A 22,039-nucleotide genomic window follows, 5' to 3' on the forward strand; every position below is an offset into this window, starting at 1 on the left:
TCTGCAGACCCCCAAAAGAGCCCAGAGAGGCAATGGCAGGTGGGGGATCCTAAATCACATCCTGCCTGGCTGCTCCCAGGCTCACTACAGGCAGGAGCCATCAGCCCATCAGAGGTCCATCTCTGCAAGGCCAGAGAAGCAGAGAGGGCTGAAGGCAGACGGGAGCCCAGGTTAATGGCTTGGAGAGAGGGACAGCCTGTCCCAGGAGAGCCTCAGCCCTAGTGTGCAGCCATGAGACCCATCAAGGTGAATCAAAGCCAGATCCCCTTTCGGAATGAGGGAAGACACTGCCTGGGGTATGGGACACATTATGGGGTGCAGAGGAAGAGCAATTTGGGATTGCATAGGACTTATGACAGGGAAATAAAGGGATAGGGCATAAAAAAGCACTGGATGTGTGTGAATAGGTGATATGCTTGTCTGGCCATGCCCTGCTCCTGGCCAGCGCAGTCAGTCCTATCTTATTAAATTCCACTTCTAACTCTTTTCCTGGCTGAAGGGCATCTGTTCTGTGTGTGTGTCCATGCATGTGTGTGTATGGGGGCTTGAGCGCCAGCAATCAGAATCAGACCCTGGGGCAGTGGCCGGTGCATCCGTGGTACCAGCAAGTGGACCGAGTGTGATTGAGAGTGTGAGCAGTAGTGAAGAGCCAGCTGGACAATCCCATGGGTGGGTGAGGTGGCTTGGGAGCCGGGTATGAGTGTGTGCCTGCAGGGGTGAGAGTACAGCAGGTTGGCTACTGCAGGGTCAGGGGGGTCCTGACCAGCTCTGGGTGTGTCAGTGTATCTCTTAAGGGCGAGGTCACAGGGATGTTGGCTACTGGAGGCTGGAGTAAACCCCTCAGCCACAGGGGGGGTTGGCCACTGGAGTCCCAGTCTGCTCTGTCAGTGTGTGTGAGACAGTCTATACCAGCAGCTGGAGTGGGGCTGTGTTCTTGGGGACTTTGTATCCAGGTGCCAGCAACTGGGAAGACTGGAATCCAGGGGCAGCTACTGGACAGACTTGCGTTTTCTGCCATATATGACACTGTTTTATATTAGCTGGAACTTCGTAGTAGTAACTAGCATTGTCACATGGTTTAATATAGCTTAGAGGTGATGAAAGCTTAACTAACCAAGGTCTGATCATTTTCTATCCAGGTGGGATGAAGTATCCCAATCAAATGTTTATAGTGGAAACTGCTGCTATACGTGCAAACACCATTCCTGTTTATCTAAGTATCGGGAATGGTCCTGCTCAGTAACACTCAAATTATGATTTGTTGATGCTTGCTTTATTCAATTTCATTCCTTATTAGAACCATTATAAGGTAACAGAAATCCCTTACTTAAGGAATTAATTATTTCCTTAAGACATAATTTACAATGAAATAAGAAACTTTATAAAAGGAACAAAATGTACACATTTCAGTTGTTTGTATGTCCTTCCTGACTTCCCTGGATGGAAGCCAAGGAACCAGAATATTTTGGGGATTCTGTTGTATTGTATGGGTGGTTTCATCTCATACTGATCCTCTTCTATCCATGGCTTCTCCAGTGGATGGTCTTCAAACTTGCCGTACATGGGACAAGCATGTAGAATTGAAGATGTTAAAAATATGTTTGCGTGAATTGTTCTTGAAGGAGCAGTCCTGTTTCTCAGAGGTGGACCTCGTCATTGGGCTTTATGACCTTGCTCGTTCACTCTCTCTTCTAACTTCATGTATCTCCTGTTCATTTCTACAGAGTGGTTCAGTTTTGCTGGCCAGGTTTCAGTCTTCACTCTATCCTGTTGCTAAAAGTAATTTCAAAGTGCATAAGGGCTTAAATTTACTCTAGCTTGGTGAAAGACTTTTGGGGCAAGTGTTCAAGCTGTTGTATAAAAGGGTATGGTCTTTTCATTTTTCTGCGGTATTTTCAAAGAAAAATATGTCCTGGTTATTCATATGCAAAAGGATAATTAAACACCAGAACCCAGGAGAAGTGGGACTGTTGTTCCCCTGTCCATACATCTACTACAAGTTCATGTTTAATCTCAAGAGAAAGGCTTTGAGAAATAAATTTTTCTTAGGCATTTCCTGTCTGCTGGGTTTGGTATCTCTCCCCACTAAGTGTACAGGCTTTTCTGAAATTCATTCCTAGGTGCATACTTTGGTATTTTGAGAACTGGAAAGCCTAGTTTGAATTTGTTGATTCCATTCTGCACCTTAATTCCACACTTCAGAGTTGGGCCTGGGGACACACAGCACTGCCGTAGATAAGTCCCTATGTTAATTTGTGTCTTAGTAAGCATGCAGTCAGGAAATGTATGTCAGACATGGTATAAATTATGGTTTACCATTACATATAATTTCATGCTGTTGAGATTTTTGAAAGGTTAAGGAAAATGTTTAGAATGTGTCTCTTTTAAATTCATCATTACAGCAGCTATTGATTTGTCTACTCAAATGCTCTGTTTCACGTCAGTGAAGGGCTTATTTCTATGCTTCTTTGTCATTTTGAAAGAATCAGTGAGGTCATCAGGAGAGGCACTTCTGAGAGATTGCGGTTTCACTCAAATGTGAACTGAAGATTGGGCAGGGGAGAAAAGACTTCCAAAACTGGTAATAGGTATACAGGTACTGTCATAGCAGATTAAGTGTCTAGTTCATTTTTCACAGCTGATCTCTGGCATTTCAAAAAAAGGGTTGTTATCTCCTAACATAATTATGGACAGAGATGCAAATGAAGGAATTTTTTTTTTTTTTTTGCCATTGTTCCAATGAAAGTTGAGTTTTTACTTGCTTGTGAAGTTTATTATTTTTTTTTTCCCCTGGGGCACACTGTAGATAGGTGAAGATTGATTATTCATTGCCTCTCTACATGCATTATTTTCCTACAAGAGATGCTGCACAACTTTTCTTTTTTTCAAGGCATAAGAGGGCACAGAACACAGATTTTTATATCTTACCTGTTTAGGCCCAAGGATATTTGTGATTTACCAGAGGAAAGCAAGTGGGCACATATACTTGCTGAAATGAAGCCTAGTAAGACTGATTAGAGATGCCGATTTACCAGGTTCATTGAAAATACTTGTGGCTTGTATTTTCATGAAAAAATTGAATGATGAATCTTGTAATATTGTCTGGTTTTCTTTTTTAAATTATCCTCTTTTTTTTTTTTTTTTTTTTCCTGTTTTTTCTCTCCTGTCTATGCTTTTGTAAACTCTTGCCTTATACATGTCAAACAGTCCTGCTCTTTGAAGGTCTGATTCTGGTTGTCTACAGTTTCCTTTGTCACAGACTGAAAGTGTCTCCATCAGTTGTCTCCATCTACTATGTGATGTTGGAGACTGTTTTAGTCTTGTCTGCCTGACATCTTTCATATGACGTGTCAGTGCTGGGAATATAGAATATTTGGAGTTTTCTCCGTTGAGCACAGTTTCTTCTTCTCTTCAGTGTACATATTAAGATACTTTAAGGTTTCCCTGAAGGTACACTGGTGGAAGATTTATAGATGAGCAGAAACAGTGGTATTTAACTCTTCCTTAAGGCCATTTCTGCACAGCAGAATTAAGCAACCACTGAAGACTAAGTCAAAACTCTCATTGCAATAAGTCAGGACAGGACTGAGTTTTAAGAAGAACAGACATGAGGGAACTGAGGATGTAATCTGGGAGCATGTAAAATGCTACAGATAAAACAAATTTCTGATAGTTTGAAATTACAGTTTCAGTCAGGTGCGCTAGATTGAAAGCAGAAAAAAAGTCACAGCTGAATGTGCAACTTAGATTAATCATTTGCTAAGATGTAGAGTGGAGGAGAGCATTCATTTAGCATTCACATTCCTGCTTCCTCTGATACCCTGTTGTTCAAAGGAAGCCTGTAGAATTTGCTCTTTCACCTTGTACAATGAAAGATCATTCACACCATGTTAGTTTGTATGAAGCTGCTAAACAATACTTTTATGTTTTGCTAAACTTACTTTTTAATTCAAGTGGTAATAGCTTTCAGTAGAAACATGAAAACAGTTGTAGACATTGAAATTATGAAGTAGGGGAGCCACACATCTGGACATTTATGGTGTTAGTGTCTCAAGTAACAGATACAATTCAAAGGCAGGAGTGATTTTTCTAGTTCAGTGGAAAGCAGCAGCATAACTGAAACAAAGTGGTGAGCTGATACTAATCTGTTATTGCAATCAGCTACCTCTGTCACATTTTATATGAAGAAGAAAGGGGGGATAAATTGAAAGTAGCACATAAAATATTGTTTTAACATTACTGCTGGCTAGATCTGTAAATGGAAATAATAAATCCTCATACAGCATTGAGAGTAATAGTGAAGTATTCCCACTAGCATATGTTATTTACAGCTGTTCTAAAATTTTATTTCTTCTATTTATGTCTCTCTTTTTGAAGGGGTTGGACCTGATATGGTGCTCATAGTTTGCTATTCTTATGCTAGCAAATCTCATTTTTAGCTAAATTCTACAGTAATGGCAGATAAAAATGATATTATAAAATCAAATAATGGTTGCATTGTAATCTGCTGGGAAGATAAGACAAAATAAATTTTCATAAAATATTGAAATCAAATTGTATGAAATAAAAATTTTAAATTGTTCCTAAATAAGCTTACAAGTGAAATGAATAGATGTCTTTACATTTATCATCTCCAGAGCTCCTTAGGTAATACAGGAATAGAAATTTTTAGCATTACAGCTCATTGAAAAAAACTGGCATATATGAAAGTTTCTGAAGTTCAGATTAAAAGTTGAGGTGAAAGCATAAGTATAATTTGCATTAGTTTGGTTCTTAAGGTACAAGAGTAAGTAACATCCAAGTTCAGTGCTTTAGTTTCAGTTCCTGAACTTCCCAGAATGTCTGGTCCAAATCTGTGTTACTGATTTATTATGGAAGAAATATATACATATAAGTTCCTAAGTACATGAACATGCACTCTGTGTTGCAGAGTTTGTACCCCATTTCTCATGTTCAGTCCACAGAGTCACTCAGGTCTTCCTGATGATGTTTTGATCTTCCAATATACAGAATGTGAATCAATATTTTGTTTCATCTTTTAACCCCACAAACATACACTTCTCTTTCCTGAGCTATGTTTTGTTACCAGGAAATATTGTTTCCAGATTTGACCCTTCAGAAGCTCCCCTAGTAGAACTGCAGGTTGCTGTTTGTCCCTGTGCCAGTTTCATATCTATCTTTCTGTTTTCATCATGTTCTCTTTTCCTTTAGCTTACATTATTATTCTGTATGTGGTACTGTATTGGTTGCTTTACTACAGTCAAGATAAATGAGAGCTATAGTGTCTCCTGATCTGGGTAATGCACTTTTTTGTCAAAAAAGGTAAAATAAAACTGGCATGGTTGACTTCTGGTAAACTCATGTCTCATTTAATTAAATTTTCCATTTACTTCAAGGCTGTTTATTATCTTTCGTTGACAATTTATTTTAAGTACTGTGCAATATTGAAATTTGACTAATGGGCTTTCTGTTCATGAATTACTACCAGTCCATATCAGTTTCTTAAATACAACTGTTACCTTTTGTTTGCTTCCTAGCAAGTCTAGATAATGTTTACAAAGATGGACTAAAAGGTGAATTCAGTCAGTTTTCCACCAGCCTTGCCTGATGAAAAGCTTTCCTAACTTTCCTCTTGTCACTTTACACTTGCCTGAGCCTTTTACTCAACACAAGGGAGTTGGAGTCAGAATTGGTACTAGTGTTGTGACACAACATCATTCTCTAAGCAGAACTGGATGGTGTATTCTGTTTAAACCTGTTAGGATGATCATGTCTAGTCTTAAAGAAATATTAATATTCATGTACTTTGTCTTTCAGAACAATGGATCACTTGCTTGGTGCCAGAATCATAAACAGTGTTCAAAGGTATGTCCTTTTTTCCCCTCTCATTTAAGTTACCTAGTTGCTTTCAATTGCTTGTCTGTAGATTAAGAGCTTTTCATTTTAGCCTATTTTCAGAAGCATCTGTTCTTTGGAGTCTATTTATTTGGAGTCCTCAACCTATAATAAAATATCCAAAATTAAAACCGAGTGGCTTACTGTTTCAGGAGAAAGGAATCGTGTTGAGGATACTTATCAAGCTCAGTTAAACCAGCATAATTCTGTGGTTATCAACAAACTTTACACTGGCTAAAATCTGGTGTATCATTTGTGTTCTTTCAGTGGTTTTGGTCATAAGAGAGTAAAACTGTTAATCACTGTAAAATCTTCCTCCAACAGCACCAAGGTATGTCAACATTCAACATTTCATTCAGTTCGGGCATTTAAATTTTAGCCTGACACTGAATTTCTTTGAAAATATTATTGATACAAATCCCAGTGACTCTACTGATGCCCTGTCCTATCCCAGCACTTTAATCCTGAAAGCCTAGAGGGTAGGTGAGCTAATTGTCAACTGATTCTCCTGTGCAAGAGTCTTTCTATGGTGCCTAGATAGAAGCAACAGTGATTTAGGAGCTTTGGTGGGTCAAAGTGGAATTACACACTCTGGTGCTGACTGTTTGTAAATGTCATGGAAGATGCATCTGTTGGAAGTTTACCTGAAAATATTGAAGGTAGTATTTTTGTCTAATCTTCCTGAAAATGTATTTCTACAAGAATTTAGGCTTTTTAACTTCAATATTTATTCCTTATTCTGTGAACGTTGTACTGCAAATGGGATTAAATCCAAGTAGAATTGTTCTGTAGTGTTTTAATAATGTAAACTATGCATATGCTGGTGCTAACACTTGATTTTAACACATGACAATTTCTTCTCTACATTTAAAGAGTGAGATTACTGGTTCACTGATCTAGCTTCCATTGAAATGAATGGGATTGGAAGTAGACAAATTTATTGACTGCTCTATCGCAGGAAAATAAAACAAAGTTGATTGCTTTTGTCAGTATTAAAAATGGGGTATAACAACGTCGGTATAAGAAGAGAACAGAACATTTCCCATTAGCTGTGCCATGCTGCTAAGGGTTAAACCTTTGCAATGAAATCTCATCATTCTTGAAAAAAAACCAAACAGAGGTGCAGAAAATGTGTTTCATCATAACTGAATTGCCTTTTAAGGGAAGTGTGGGGGTCTTGTACCACAGTGATCCTGATGTAATTTTCTTTTTTATTCAGTTATGAAGGCTACAATGGTATGTAATCTGAAAGGTTTTCCAGTGGTTTGTCTACCTGACAAAGTAAGAATCATACAAGAAAAATTATCCAGATTTTAAAGTAGAGCAGAGGTTATAGGAACATCTCTCTGAGTCATTCCCAAGTTCATAGAATCCATATAAGGTGTATATAAGGTACTATGAATTTAAGGACTAGCTTAAGATTCTATTAGTCTCTTGAAATCAGTGTAAGAATGCTACAAATTGTATTATAATACAAAATGAAAGAAGAGTTGAAATTACTTTGCATATACTTTACAGTCATGTTACCTTATATTTTCATTCTTTTTTAGGAAGGTAATACATTTTCCTTAAGAAAGCAGTGTTGCCATATTTAGAAAAAGAAGTAAATTTAAACTTGTTTAAATTGTTAGCAGAGCTGAACATGAGCAGGATGTTCTCATTTCAGACAAGCTTTGGTCTTCTGTGTTTTGCAACGCAAAGTCAAACAACAGCATTACCTAACTGAAACTTTCAAAGTAATGCAGGGGATTGAGTTAAGCTTTTAAAAATGCAAATTCCTTTCACTGCTTCTCAGCACCTCAGTGGAGGTTTATATGAGTGTGATTCTGATATCTCAGATGACATTTTTTCTAAAGGATTCTTCCAGTGTTCATCTTTATTTTGTGGTTGTGGTGTTTAGTGACACAGCTTTGTGAGGTGATTTGTGGTAAAATGCAGATGACAGCAAACATCCAGCTACTTTGTTAGTGGGGGGACTTTGAAGCACAGGAGCACCTTTTGTTTGCACAAGTATTTGCATCTGATACACAGTGGAGAAATGTTATTTGGAAGTTGCATCAGTGTATCAGACAGTAGCTGATACAGCAATAAAAGATTGATGTAGTTAATTTAGTAACTTTTCTATTAATTTAATCTTTCATAGTACACTTTATGTGAAGGAAAAGGTACAGAGTAGTCCATCTTCTTACTTGTAACATAAGGAATCCCAATTTTATTTTAGAAGTATTTTCTTCATTCCAAGGGCAGACAGTAGCCTGTAAAAGTAGATGTTCTGGATGGGAGATGGAGCTATGGAGAAGAAAAAATCATCATAAAGCATCCAATACAGAGCTTTTTCATATGTTTTCTCATCGTTGCACCTTTGATGTCTGTTTTGGCTTCCTTTTGCCTAGACCTGAACCAGGAAAAAGCTGTTCTAAAGTCTCTGTCCATTATTCTCCGAGAGTAAGATCAGTCTGGCATAAAATTCTGTGGAAATTTTGTGGCGACAATTTTGTACATAGAATTTCTGGGAAAAATATCATAATACTAGCACACAATGAAAATTATTTTTTTTTTCTTGGAAGTCTGTGGTCTTTATATTTAAGAATGCTTCTCTAGTTGAAGATAGCTGTTGATAAGATATTCAAGTTTATTTGTTCAGTGAAGTACCTCTAAAATTAATTCCAGCTATTATACCATTGCCCTCTAATAAAAGTGTAGACAACAACTGTTAGTTTGAAGATGAATACCTTTGAGAACTACCAAGTTTTGAAAGAGGTGCAAATCTATTGAACTAAGCTGCTTTTAGCTCTCACAGGAACAGTTGTAGATTGCTACCTACATCCCAAACAGCTATTTATTTTTGTTATTTTAATGGAGCAAATCACAAAAGCATGACTGTAAGCAGCAAAATATGCACTAATAATTTTATGTGTAATTTAATTTAATAAGATCTCTCCAGAGGTCTATTTTATAAGATAAAACACAAGAGAGCTCTTGAATGCTTGCCCTGTTTTGACATGAGGTGGTAATTCCAGCAGGCTAAAAATACTCTTTTATAATTAGGACAACTATAAGATCATTAAATAAATTGCCATTTTTTATTTCAGTAGTTACTCACTGCCCTGATGCACTCCTACTTGTCTGCTTGTACAGACTGAAGACTTTCTTGGGATCTTGCAATTGCATGGTTGTCTTCCCCTGCGAATATGAGTATTGAGGTAAAATTGGCACTGTAGTCAGTGAAGTTTGTGGTGAACTTCTTTGGAAATAGATTTGAAACCAGATTTTTTTTGTCTAACTTTGTCCATGGTTCTTTTGTTTTGTTTGAGCCTATGCCCTTCATATTATTTAATAGCTTTGTCTTTCTTTTTTCTACTGTGTTTATTTTTCTCACTGTTACTTTATGGTGGGTATTTGTTTTTTTGTTTTTTTTTTTTTTTAAGTCTCATGGTCTCGGAAGAATAAGAATTTTTATTAGAAATTGAATGGAACAAATTTTATTTTTTTTTAAGCCATCCAATGATTGACTTGGATAGGTTGGATCGTTGTGCCAACGTTAACGGGATGAGCTTCAACAAGGCCAAGTGCCAGGTCCTGCACTTGGGCCACAACAACCCCATGTATCGCTACAGGCTTGGGGAGGTGTGGCTGGAGCTGTGTGGAAGAGAAGGATCTGGGGGTTCTAATTGACAAGCAGCTGAACATGAGCTGGCAGTGTGCCCAGGTGGCCAAGAAAGCCAACGGCATCCTGGCTTGTATTAGAAATAATGTGACCAGCAGAAGTAGGGAGGTGATAGTCCCCCTGTACTCTGCACTGGTGAAGCCACACCTTGAGTATTGTGTCCAGTTTTGGGCACCTCAATACGATATCGAGGTGCTGGAACGAGTGCAGAGGAGGGCAACAAAGCTGGTTTAGGGCCTGGAGAACAAATCCTATGAGGAGAGATTGAAGGAGCTGGGACTGTTCAGTCTGAGGAAGAGAAGGCTGAGGGGAGACCTCCTCACTCTCTACAACTACCTGAAAGGACATTGTAGAGAGGTTGCTGCTGGTCTCTTCTCACAGGTGATTAGTGACAGAACAAGGGGAAACGGCTTTAAACTGCAACAGGGGAGGTTTAGACTGGACATTAGGAAAAAATTTTTCACAGAAAGAGTGGTCAGACAGTGGAATAGGCTGCCCAGGGAGGTGGTGGAGTCACCATCCCTGGATGTGTTTAAGGGTCATTTGGATGAGATGTTGGGGGATATGGTGTAGGGGAGAACTTTGTAGAGTAGGGCTGATGGTTGGACTCGATAATCCCAAGGGTCTTTTCCAACCTGAATGATTCTGTGATTCTATGAAATTACAGTAGATATCTGGTGTGTTTTAATTTCTTATAGTCCCTACAAAAATATACTTTGGCAATGAAGTTTACTTTAAGGTTTAGACATTTTTCTACAATTTATCCAGGAGAAAACCATTTGGTATTATTGGTTAGAATTAAAATGATTCTTGGGAATTACTGTATATACAAACTAAAGTATTTTTCTGTAACAACATCCGTATGTTGTTTATATATTGATAAAACCAGTGAATGTTAATCCAGTAGCTATTTGATCCTGAAAACGGTTCTTTTAATGTTTTACTCTTTAATGTATCAAGCATGAAGCTGAGTCTTTAAAACTTGTTGGGTTTTTCTTTGGAAATCAGAGGAAGAGAATCACAGAATCATTTAGGTTGGAAAAGACCCTTAATATCATCAAGTCCAGCACTGCCAAGTCCACCACTAAACCATGTCCCTAAGCACCACATCTACATCTCTTAAATACCTCCAGGGATGGTGACTCAACCACTTCCCTGGGCAGCCTGTTCCAAAGCTTCACAACCTTTCTGTGAAGAAATTTTTCCTAATATCCAATCTAAACCTCTCCTGGTGCAACTTGAAGCCATTTTCTCTTGTCCTAACACTTGTTGCTTGGTGAAAGAGACCGACACCCACCTCGCTACAACCTCCTTTCAGATCTCCCCTCAGCCTCCTTTTCTCCATGCTGTACAACCCTTGTTCCCTTAGCCACTCCTCATAGAACAGAACAGGGTAGAATAGAATATTTCAGCTAGAAGGGACCTACAGTGATCATCTAGCCCAACTGGCTGACCAATTCAGGGCTGACCAAAAGTTACAACATGTTATTAAGAGCATTGTCCAAATGCCTCTTAAGCACTGACAGGCTTGGGACATTGACCACCTCTCTAGGAAGCCTGTTCCAGTCTTTGACCGCTCTCTCAGTAAAGAAATGCTTCCTAATGTCCAGTCTAAACCTCCCCTGGTGCAGCTTTGAACCATTCCCCCACATCCTGTCACTGGGTATCAGGGAGGAGAGCTCAGCACCTCCCCCTCCCCTTCCCCTTCTCAGGAAGCTGCAGAGAGCAGTGAGGTTGCCCCTCAGGCTCCTTTTCTCCAGACTAGACAAGGCCAAAGTTCTCAGCCGTTCCTCATCGGATATTCCTTCCAGCCCTTTCACCAGCTTTGTTGCCCTCCTCTGGACACATTCAAGGACCGTCACATCCTTCTTGGATTGTGGGGCCCAGAACTGCACACAGGACTCCAGGTGAGGCTGCACCAACGCTGAATACACCAGGACAATCACCTCTTTTTACCGGCTGGTTATGCTGTGTTTGATGCACCCCAGGATGCAGTTTGCCCTCTTGGCTGCCAGGGCTCAGTGTTGGCTCACACTGAGCCTGCTGGCGACCAGCACCCCCAGATCCCTTTCTGCAGGGCTGCTCCCCAGCCACTCCTCTCCCCATTTATACTTGTGCCTGGTGTTACTGCGTCCCAGGTGCAGAATCTATCATTTGGGCTTGTTAAATTTCATCCCATTAATCATAGCTCAATGCTCCAATCTGCCTAGACCCTCTGCAAGGCCTCTTGTCCCTCCAGAGAGTCAACAGCACCTCCCAGTTTCGTATCATCAGCAAACTTGCTAATGGTTCATTCAACTCCTGCATCCAGATTGTTGATAAATATATTGAACTGAACTGGTCCTAGAATTGAACCCTGAGGAATACCGCTGGTGACGAGTCATGAGCCAGATGTAGCCCCATTCACCATAACCCTTTGAGCTCTGCCCTTCAGTCAGTTCTTCACCCAGCGCACCATGAACCTGCTCATCCCACAGTTGGACAACTTGTCCAGAAGGGTGCTGTGAGGGACAGTATCCAAAGCCTTATTAAAATCCAGAAAAACTATATCCAGTGCCTTCCCTTCATCCACCAGGTGGGGACGTTATCATAGAAGGATATCAAATTAAACAGGACTTTCCCTTTGTGAACCCATGTTGACTGTGCCTGATGATTGCATTGTTCTTTAAATGCCTTTCACTAGTACCAAGTATAATCTTCTCCATAATTGTCCAGGAATTGAGGTTAGACTAACAGGTCTGTAGTTCCCTGGGTCTTCCCTCACGCCCTTTTTGTAGATTGGAATCATGCTGTTTAGCTTCCAGTCAGCAGGGACCTGACCAGACACCCAAGACCTTTGGTAGATCACTGGGAGAGATTGTCCTGCCATGCCAACTGCTAACTCCTTCAGTGGTCTAGGATGAATCCCATCAGGCCCCATGGACTTGTGAACATTCAGCTGATACAGCTGGTCTGTTGCAATTTCAGTGTCCACAAATGGAAAGTCACTGTTCCTGCACTTGTGGTCCTCTGACTCATGGGACCGGGCAGCCCAAGGTCTATCAGTGTTTTTAAAGACTGAGGCAAAAAACACATTGAATACCTCCTCTTTTTCTTCATCCCTGTTAGTCAGATGACCATCTTCAACAAGTATCAGCCCAATGTTTTCTTTAGACCTCTTCTTGCTCTTAACATACTTTAAAAAGCCTTTCTTATTATCTGACGCAACACAGGTCAGTTTCAACTCTAATGGAGCTTTGACCTTTCATGTCTTCTCCCTGGCATATACAAAGCACAGCTCTGTAATCTTCCTGTGAAGCCTGACCTCACTTCCAGAGATCATACAATTTCTTTTTCCTCCTGAGCTGCACAAGGAGTATTCTGTTCAGCCAAGCTGATCTTCTGCCCCACTTGCTTGACTTACGAAAAGTGGAATTGCCTGCTCCTGTGCTTCTCAAAGGTGGTTCTTAAAGATGGACCAGCCTTTGTGGACTCCTAAGCCCTCAAAAGCAGATTCCCAGGGTACTCTGCTGAATAGCTCCTCGAATAGCTTAAAGTTTGCTCTCCTGAAGTCCATGGCAGCAACACTGCTGTCCTTTTTTCTTATTACACTGAAAATTTTAAACTCAACCATTTCACGACCACTGTGGCCAAGATGGTCACCTACCATCACATCCCCGACGAGTCCTTCTCTATTGGCAAACAGCAAGTCTAGGAGGGCATCTTTCCTAGTTGGCTCCCTGAGTACCTGTGACAAGATGTGATCTCCTACAAACTTCAAGAATTTCCAAGACCTGCTCATCACAGCAGTATGATACTCCCAGGTCATGTCTGTGACGTTGAAATCTCCCATAAGTATAAGGGCTACCAATACATATATTTCTCCTAATTGCCTATAGAATAACTCATCGGTGCTATCGTCCTGGCTGGGTGATTGGTAGTAGATATGCACTACAACATCTGCTTTGTTGTCCATCCCTGTAATCGTCCCCCAGAGGATCTCAGCCACACCATCCCTAACTGTAAGGTCTGTGCAATCAAACCTCTCCCTTACGTATAGTGCCACACCTCCACCTCACCTGCCCTGCCTATCCCTCCTGAATGTCCTGTAGCCCTCTATGCCTGCACTCCAGTCATGGGACTCATTCCACCAAATCTCACTATTATCAATTATATCATAGTTCCAGTAACTAACCAACACTTCCAGTTCATCCTGTTTGTTTCTCATACTGTGTGTGTTGGTGTACAAGCATTACAAATATGTTCTTGAACCCTCCATGCTCCCAGGAGCAGTGTAAATGTTTCCACGAGCATTGCCACCCTCATTAGGATTGATACTACATGGTGTAGAATTAACTTTCTGTCCTAAGGTTCAATTCAGATTTGGTCTAGATAATGAAAGTTAAAATTTAGCATTTCTTTCCTTTTACCAGTAGATTACTGGCAGCCTGTCAGACTTGCTGAGTAATGGAAAGGTGGACTCATAAAAAACAGTATAAGAAAGTTGAGCTGGAAAGTGGAGAGATTGAGAAAAAGCAAAATGGTCTGGGTTGGGCTGCGCTCAGTATTTCTTGACACACAGTCATCTCTACTTCTTCCTGGAGAGAACGTGGATCAAAAGCGTGTTTGAGGAGACAACCATGCGAGTAGACACTCCCTTCTTTTCTTCCACATACCTGACTACATAAACCCCAGCTCCTGTTGCCAACAGCAGGCCCAGCAGAGTAATTAAAAACAGAAGCTCTGCAGAGTGTATTATCTGTTTTGCGGAAGACCTTTTAAAACTGGAATCTGATAGATCCAGTATACTTATGCAAGTTGGACTTAAGTCTTGCATCATGGCAAAGTGTTTGTTTTCACATTGCAATTAAAAAGATTTTCATGCCTATAGTCTCTAGGCTGTCTTTAAAAAGAAAAATAAATAATATTTTGACATGGGTTACATGTATAGGTATGCAAATAAAATTAACTTTGGACTTATTCCTCCTTTTCCCCTCTGATTAGTCATATTTTCTATGATATCTCATACTCTGAGTTATCTAAGTAATTAATTTAAAGCATTATGAGGTACAAGTTATATACATGATGAAGTAGTGTCTGTAGTATATTGATCTCATCTAACATATAATAATCTAATCTGTTATCTCAGTTTAAAGAGTTCAACTTGTTTCCAATACAGGTAGTCAGCTGGCTTTGATACATACTTGTAACACCCATTAATACTGGAAAAGTTCTCTCTAAATGGAAACATGCAGAAAAAGACTTAATCTTTTTGGGTGTAATGGCAACTGTTAGGGAGGGAAGGGTAGGATAGGTCAGTGTTTAAAATACTGTTGAATATACAGTGTCTAAAACAGAATGTCTAGTGCTGCTGTTGAGAAATATCCGTGACACTTTTTGCTAGAGATTTGTTTATCATTTGTTAAAGTGATAGCTCTTTTTCTTTTCTAAGAGAGATTTTATAAATAAAAGTTATATAATGAAATCTGTATGGATTCTAGCTCTTTCTGCAAGTGTAATTCTCAATGACATTAATGATAAATTCTGAGTAGAGAGATGTGTGTTCAGTGTTGAGAGAAGAATTTTGCCCAGATATGGTTGTTAATAGATTTGTGTTTTCTGGAGCTGATCTTACACGTCTTTACTTGCAGTTCGCAATGTTCATGAGAGCAGAAAATAGTATTCTTGTGTTTATCCTATGCACAGATGTTGTTATCTATCAGTTTCATTATATTGCTTCTTAAAATGAAATAGATTACTTAGTGGGTTCAGAAGAAAAGCAGAAAACAACCATTTTCACAACAGTATTTTTTTCTAACGCATATTAACCCACTGACTATATACATATACTGACTGCACACAGGTGAAGGGTCTTTTTCACTCCTCTTGTTTAATTTGACCAGTAACTTCCCCTTTATGTAATCCACTTAGAATCATAGAATGGTTTGGGTTGGAAGGGACCTTTAAAGGTCATCTAGTCCAATCCCCTGCAACGAGCAGGGACATCTTCAACTAGATCAACTAGAGAGCCCTGTCCAACCTGGCCTTGAATATTTCCAGGGATGGTGCATCTACCACCTCTCTGGGCAACCTGTTTCAGTGATTCACCATCCTTATTGTAAATTTTTTTTTTCCCTGTATCTAGTCTAAATCTACCCTCTTTTACTTTAAAACCATTACCTCTTGTCCTGTCGTAACAGGCCCTGCTAAAAAGTTTGTCCCCATCTTTCTTATAAGCCCCCTTAAGTATTGAAAAGCTTCAATAAGGTCTCCCTGGAGCCTTCCCTTCCCCAGACTGAACAACTCCAACTCTCTCAGCCTTTCCTCATGGGAGAGATGTTCCATCCCTCTGATAATGTTTGTGGCCTTCCTCTGGACCCGCTTCAACAGGTCCATGTCTTCCGTGCCGAGAACTCAAGAGCTGGACACAGTACTCCAGGTGGCGTCTCACCAGAGAAGAGTAGAGGGGCAGAATCATCTCCCTCAACCTGCTGGCCACACTTCTGTTGATGCAGCCCAGGATACAGATGACTTTCTGGGCTGCAAGCACACATTGCCTGCTCATGTCCAGCTTTTCATCCACCAGTACCCCCAAATCCTTCTCCCTGGGGCTGCTCTCAATCCCATTATCCCCCAGCCTGTATTGATACCGGTGGTTGCCCCAACCCAGGTACAGGACCTTGCACTTGGCCTTGTTGAACCTCATGAGGTTCACATGGGCCCATTTCACAAGCTTGTCCAAGTCTCTCTGGATGGCATCCCGTCCCTCAGGCATGTCACCCACACCACTCAGCTTGGTATCATTTGCAAACTTGCGGATGGTGCACTCGACCCCACTGGCTTTGTCATTGGTGAAGATATTAAAGAGCACTGGTCCCAGTATGGACCACTGAAGGACAGCACTTGTCATCGATCTCCATCTGGACATTGATCCATTGACCACTACCCTCTGGATGTGACCATCCAACCAATTCCTCATCCACCGAACAGTCCATCCATCAAATCCATATCTCTCCAATTTAGAGAGAAGGTTGTTGTGGGGGACCATGTCAAAGGCTTTATAGAAGTCCAGATAGATGGCAGCAATAGCTCTTCCCTTGTCTGCTGATGTAGTCATTCCATCATAGAAGGCCACTAGGCTGGTCAGGCAAGACTTGCACTGGCAAAGCTATGCTGGCTGTCTCAAATCACCTCCCTGTCCTCCATGTGCCTTAGCGTAGCTTCTAGGAAGATCTGTTCCATGATCCTCCCAGGCACAGAGGTGAGGCTGACAGGTCAGTAGTTCCCAGGATCCTCCTTTCTACCCTTTTTAAAAATGGGTGCAAGATTTCCCCTTTTCCAGTCACCAGGGACTTCACCTGACTGCCATGAGTTTTCAAATATCATGGAGAGTGGCTTGGCAACTACATCAGCAATTTCCCTTAGGACTCTGGGATGCACCTGGTCAGGTCCCTTAGACTTATATATGATCAGGTTCTTCAGGTGGTCACGAACCTGGTCTTCTCTTACAATGGGAGGGACTTTGCTCCCTCAGTCCCTGCCTTGCGGTCCATCCACTTGAGAAGTGTGTGAAGAGAGGTTGCCAGTGAAGACTGAGACAAAAAAGTTGTTGAGCACGTTAGCCTTCTCCTTGTCCTTTGTTACCAGTTTGCCAGTTATGTTTGTGGGGGGGGATACACTTTCTTTGACCTTCCTTTTCTGACTGACATACCTACAGAAGCTCTTACTATTCTTTGTGTCTCTTGCCAAGTTCAGCTCCTTCCTGGCCCCATCCCTACACAACCATCCCTAAATTCGTCCCAGGTTACCTGTCCTTGCACCACTGCCTGTGCATTTTCTTCTTGCCCTTTAGTTTGACCAGTAGATCTCCACTCATCTATGCCAGTCTCTTGCCTTCCTTTCCTGATTTCTTATACCTGGGGATCGATAGCTCTTATGCTCTATGGAAAGCATCCTTAAAGATCTTCCAGCTCTGTTCTGCTCCCTTGTCCCTGAGGGCAGTTTCCCAGGGAGTCCTCTTGACTAATTCCTTGAATAGCTGGAATTTTGCTTTCCTAAAATTCAGGGTCCTGACTTTACTCTTTGCTTGACCCGTATCCCTCAGGACTGCGAACACCACCAGTGCAGGTTGCCTTCAATCCTGATGTCACCGATTAGCTCATTTGAACTAAAACATTACAATAACCATTAAGTTTTTTGATCAATGTCCCAGTAACAGCTATATTAAAGTACTACTTGATGTGTAAAATGCTATCAGAATCTGGCCCAATTAAATAGTCTTCAAGGATAACTCAAGTACTTCAAGGATAACAATGTCGCTTTGGAGATTTGCTCTTTTTGTACAGTGCAGTAAACTGTTTTATGTTGTGTTTTGGATTTCCCCACTGACTTCACCTTTGCTACTTTCAAATCTTTACATAATTGTTGTTTAAAGCTTTGCCTCTCCTTAACTTATCCTCTGAAAATCTTTGTGTGGTATTTTACCTCTTTCTTTCCACTAGTGTCACTATTCTGTATGCCCATCTACCCATTTCTTACAAATGTACCAAAGAATCAGTGAATTGTTTAGGTTGGAAGGAACCGCTTGAGATCTTCTAGTGCAACCCCTCTACTCAAGCAGGGTCAGCTAGAACAGCTTGACCAGAACCACATCCAGTTGGGTTTTGAGTACCTCCACAGATGGAGACCACAACCTCTCTGGGCAACCTGTTCCAGTTTTTGACTACCCACACAGTAAAAAGTTTTCGTATTTTTTTTAATTTGCATCCATTGCCTCTTTCCTCAGTCTGTGGGCATGACTGAGAACAGCCTGGCTCCCTTTTCTTCATTGCTTCCAATCAGCTATTTATAAACATGTGTAAGATCCCCCTGAACCTTCTTCCCTCCAGGCTGAACATTCCCAGCTCTCTGAGCTTCTCCGTATATAGCAGCTGCTCCAGTCCCTTAATGGTATTCGTGGAGTTATGTTTTATTCTTTTCTGCTTATGCTTCCTAGCCCAAAATGACTCCTGCCTACTGTCATTCACAAAGCTCCTGTCCTGTCCTTATAATCCCACTGCCTTCTGTCATCTTATTAACAGGGAGTCTTGCTAAAGTGTATGTAAATGCATAGTATTTGCTCTTCCTGCTCCATTTTACCAGTTTGCTTTTACAGTATGAGCTTCATAATGCTGAGGCTGCTCTTCTCAAGTACTTGGAAGTGCTGAGCACATAACAGGTGCTTCTCTATAAAAACAACAGTAAGAGTCAAATGCTAGTGAGAGTAACATGAAATGACAAAGTGCCCTACATTGATGCTGGTTTAGTGAAAAATGTATTTTAGCCCTAAGGGGGGGCAAAATGGCTGGGAAAGGCATTTCAAGAGAGTTTGTGAAGTAGAGATAATTTTTTTTACAGCTCCTTACACAAGTTTTTCTTTTTGTAAGCAACTGAAAGTCAAAAGACCAGCAGGCATAATTTAGAGCTGCATGTGCAGTGGCATTTACAAGGATTGGAGATAAATGGGAATCATCATAATGCGCTGTGAATTGCAATACAACTTTCGTGTTCCCAGCAGCCAAGGCAGTGGTCCCTGATTGATTGATTCTGCAGAAAGGCTGAAAGGCTGTTTTTTGAATTTTCAGAACAGAGAGAAAAATGTGAAAATAAAGATAAATAAGTTTACAAATGCTGCAGCCAAATAAACAGACTGTTTCAAAAAGACAACTCTAATTTCTTTTCAGAATAATACTCCTGAATTCAGTCTGTGAGCAATTGTTTCAGGCTTCCAGCTGAGCTCTTTCCAAAGATAATGCAGGTGGAAAGATGAGTTAATGGTTTAAACAATTAGAGATTTGATGCACTCTTCCATCTGTCAAAGCCCACTGAAATGAAAGCTCACAGTTTTAATTTGTGCCTCCAGCATCTAACTCAGTCTGAAATGGTGTCAGCGATTTGCCCTGCCCACAGTACTGTCATTCTTATGGTAAGCATTCTGTGCACACATGCTGGGAGACTTTTATCAAACATATTAGTGTGCATTTGAGAGATCATTAGCCTGAAGTAGCTGGAACATTCCAGGTTTCTTAGCCTGGAAACTCACATCTCTGCTGGAAAGTGTGTTGAGCCACTGTTATTTACACAAGAAAGCTACAGCAGGATAGGGATAGCTTTGTAAAATTTAAGAGGAATAGTGGTTCTTGGTATTGTCAATCTGTGATGACTTAAGTACCACCCATGAGAGGGTGAGTTAATGGCTGTTTTGATTTTTGGCTAAAAAGAAAGAATGAATAAAAATTTCTTTTTTCATCTGCTAGACAGTGTTTTTCTTTCATCTAGTAAAAGATAAGGTAAAACCATTTAATAGAATCAGAGTTCATAAAAATTGGCCAGATTATCGGTGTGCCAAATAGGTAAAATAATCCTGAGCATATAAGAAATAAGAAGGCAGACATAATACTTACTGCTTGCATTCTTATGGATTATTTGATTTTTTTATTATATTCATCTGTAAAAAGGTAGAGAGGGCTGAGAGAGCTGTAGTGGTTAGGTCATTAAAGCTGAACTAGCTAAGGAATAAGTTGACTGAAGTCTCTGGATATTTGTATTTGTGGAAATAGAAGAAAGAGCTTTGTGATTCAGTGTTTATGTTTATACAAAAGCATTTGTGTATAAATGTGCTGTGATGACAGGAATTTCTTTGTTCTGTAAGGGCCTTGAGAACTGACAAATAATAGAGTTAAAATCCAAACAGTGTTTACAATACTTTGTAATCCTCTGATGTATCGCTCTATATTTTTAAATATCAAGTTTTATTTTGGGGTATCAAAAAACCATTTGTGTTAGAACACAGGACACTGAAATAAGTTGAAATGAAGAAAGCTCATATTCTTCACAGTTGCCATGTTGGATCATGTTGGTCATCCTTCCAGTCTAATACTGTGTTACCAGCTAGATTCTCCATAGGTAAATAAACCTGCTAGGAAAAACTTACTTAAGCCTGATACAGAGAAATGATTACTTGTTTTGAGACTGATTTACTTATACCAAACTGCTTAGCAACTTATTTACTTACTTATAGCAAGTTATAGTATTACTTATAGTATTTTTGAATATTGCTAAGAATCCTGCTTGCCCAGACTGTTCTGTGGAATTTTACCAAGGACTACTGTGTTCATCAAAACAAAGCAGTTTACTGTGAAAATCTACCAAGAACTGCAGTGTTCAGCAAAATATCATGTTTTTGTCCTTGGGGAACAGATGTGCTCTAACTATTTGGGTCTTGGTAATGAGTAAAGATAGACATATACGGACGGTAGAAGTTCCATTGGTTCTCTTAGATAAGATAGAATGAGTAAACCGGCTGAAAAACACTTTTGTTATTCAAGAAATTGGCCAAGAGAATCTGCGCATGCTCCAGGGAAAGGTACAAGGCGAGAAAGACTACGAGCCTTACTCCCAGAGACCCCCGAAGACGCCCACAGGAGGCAATGCGCAGGTGCACAGAGAACATAAACTGCTGACACCAGCCTTTCGAACTAACCCAGCCTTGCTCATGCATATGTATGTTTATATTCTGTAATCCAATGAATATGTATATCCACACTCTATAAGGTTTTGGTAAAATGAGTGGTGGGTGTGCAAGCTTTGTGGAGAAATCCTCTTGCACCCCAGCCGGAGTAAAACATACCTGCTTTATAACTCTATTTCGAGTTGTAGAGTCTTTTTCCATGAATCAAGCCCTATTACTTATTTTTGTGTGGTACTGTAAAACATAAAGCATATGTCCTTTTCAAGACACTAGTTTTGGTTCCTCAGCTCTTACTGTTTATTGTTTTGTTCAACTTAAAAGTTTTTGTCTTGAGAATCAGACCTCAGGGCTTGGTGGAAGGTGTTTTGCTTGGCCTTCACTCTGAATGGTCCTGCTGATAACCTTCTGTCTCTAGGGTGAATGGTTAGAATCAAGTAATATTCATTTTCTTCTGGTAAAAGATTATCACCATTGCTGGAGCCCTAACGATGTGTAGGGAGGAAAGGATCATATTGGTTGTCTGTCCTGTACCCCAAGTTTTCTTTGATGCAGAATTCTGCTGAGTTTCTTATTGATTTTCATTGTGGGTTTATAGAAGAGGTTGGCTCTTTTGGAGCTTGCTTTTCTGGCCAGTTGTATCTGGTTCACATGTTAACAGAGGTAAGCAAATGTGATCACTGTGCTGTTTGAAGTTTGAACTGCTGAGTACTGAGCAAACTGAGCCAATGCTGAGCATAACCAGCCAAAGATTAAGTAGCGCTCTTTCATGGAGAAAGGACAGAAAATTGTCATTAATGATTGAATTGTGCCAACACTGGCTTTGAGGATGATAGCACAGCAGTCTCAACTCCAATCTCAAAAATGCAAATGCTGGCTTTAGACCTTAAGTCTGCGTACTCTACACTATATACACTACAGCTAAAGGGAGAAATGTGTGCATGGGCGCACGCACACACACACACACCCCCTGGACATATTTATTAAAGCTG

The 22,039-nt window shown here is 40.3% G+C and overlaps 1 protein-coding gene across 2 annotated transcripts in view; it reads left to right on the forward strand.

Moving 5' to 3' along the window:
* The window catches only part of ANOS1 (anosmin 1), a 151,602-nt gene that overhangs the window by 23,734 nt on the left and 105,829 nt on the right, over positions 1-22,039 (forward strand). For both annotated transcript variants that reach the window (XM_074858854.1, XM_074858855.1), the window contains exon 2: positions 5,818-5,865. In XM_074858854.1, coding sequence (XP_074714955.1) covers positions 5,818-5,865 — 48 coding nt within the window. The remainder of the gene's footprint in view (positions 1-5,817; positions 5,866-22,039) is intronic.

The sequence above is a fragment of the Strix uralensis genome, chromosome 2, assembly GCF_047716275.1.
Source record: "Strix uralensis isolate ZFMK-TIS-50842 chromosome 2, bStrUra1, whole genome shotgun sequence".
NCBI lineage: Eukaryota > Metazoa > Chordata > Aves > Strigiformes > Strigidae > Strix > Strix uralensis.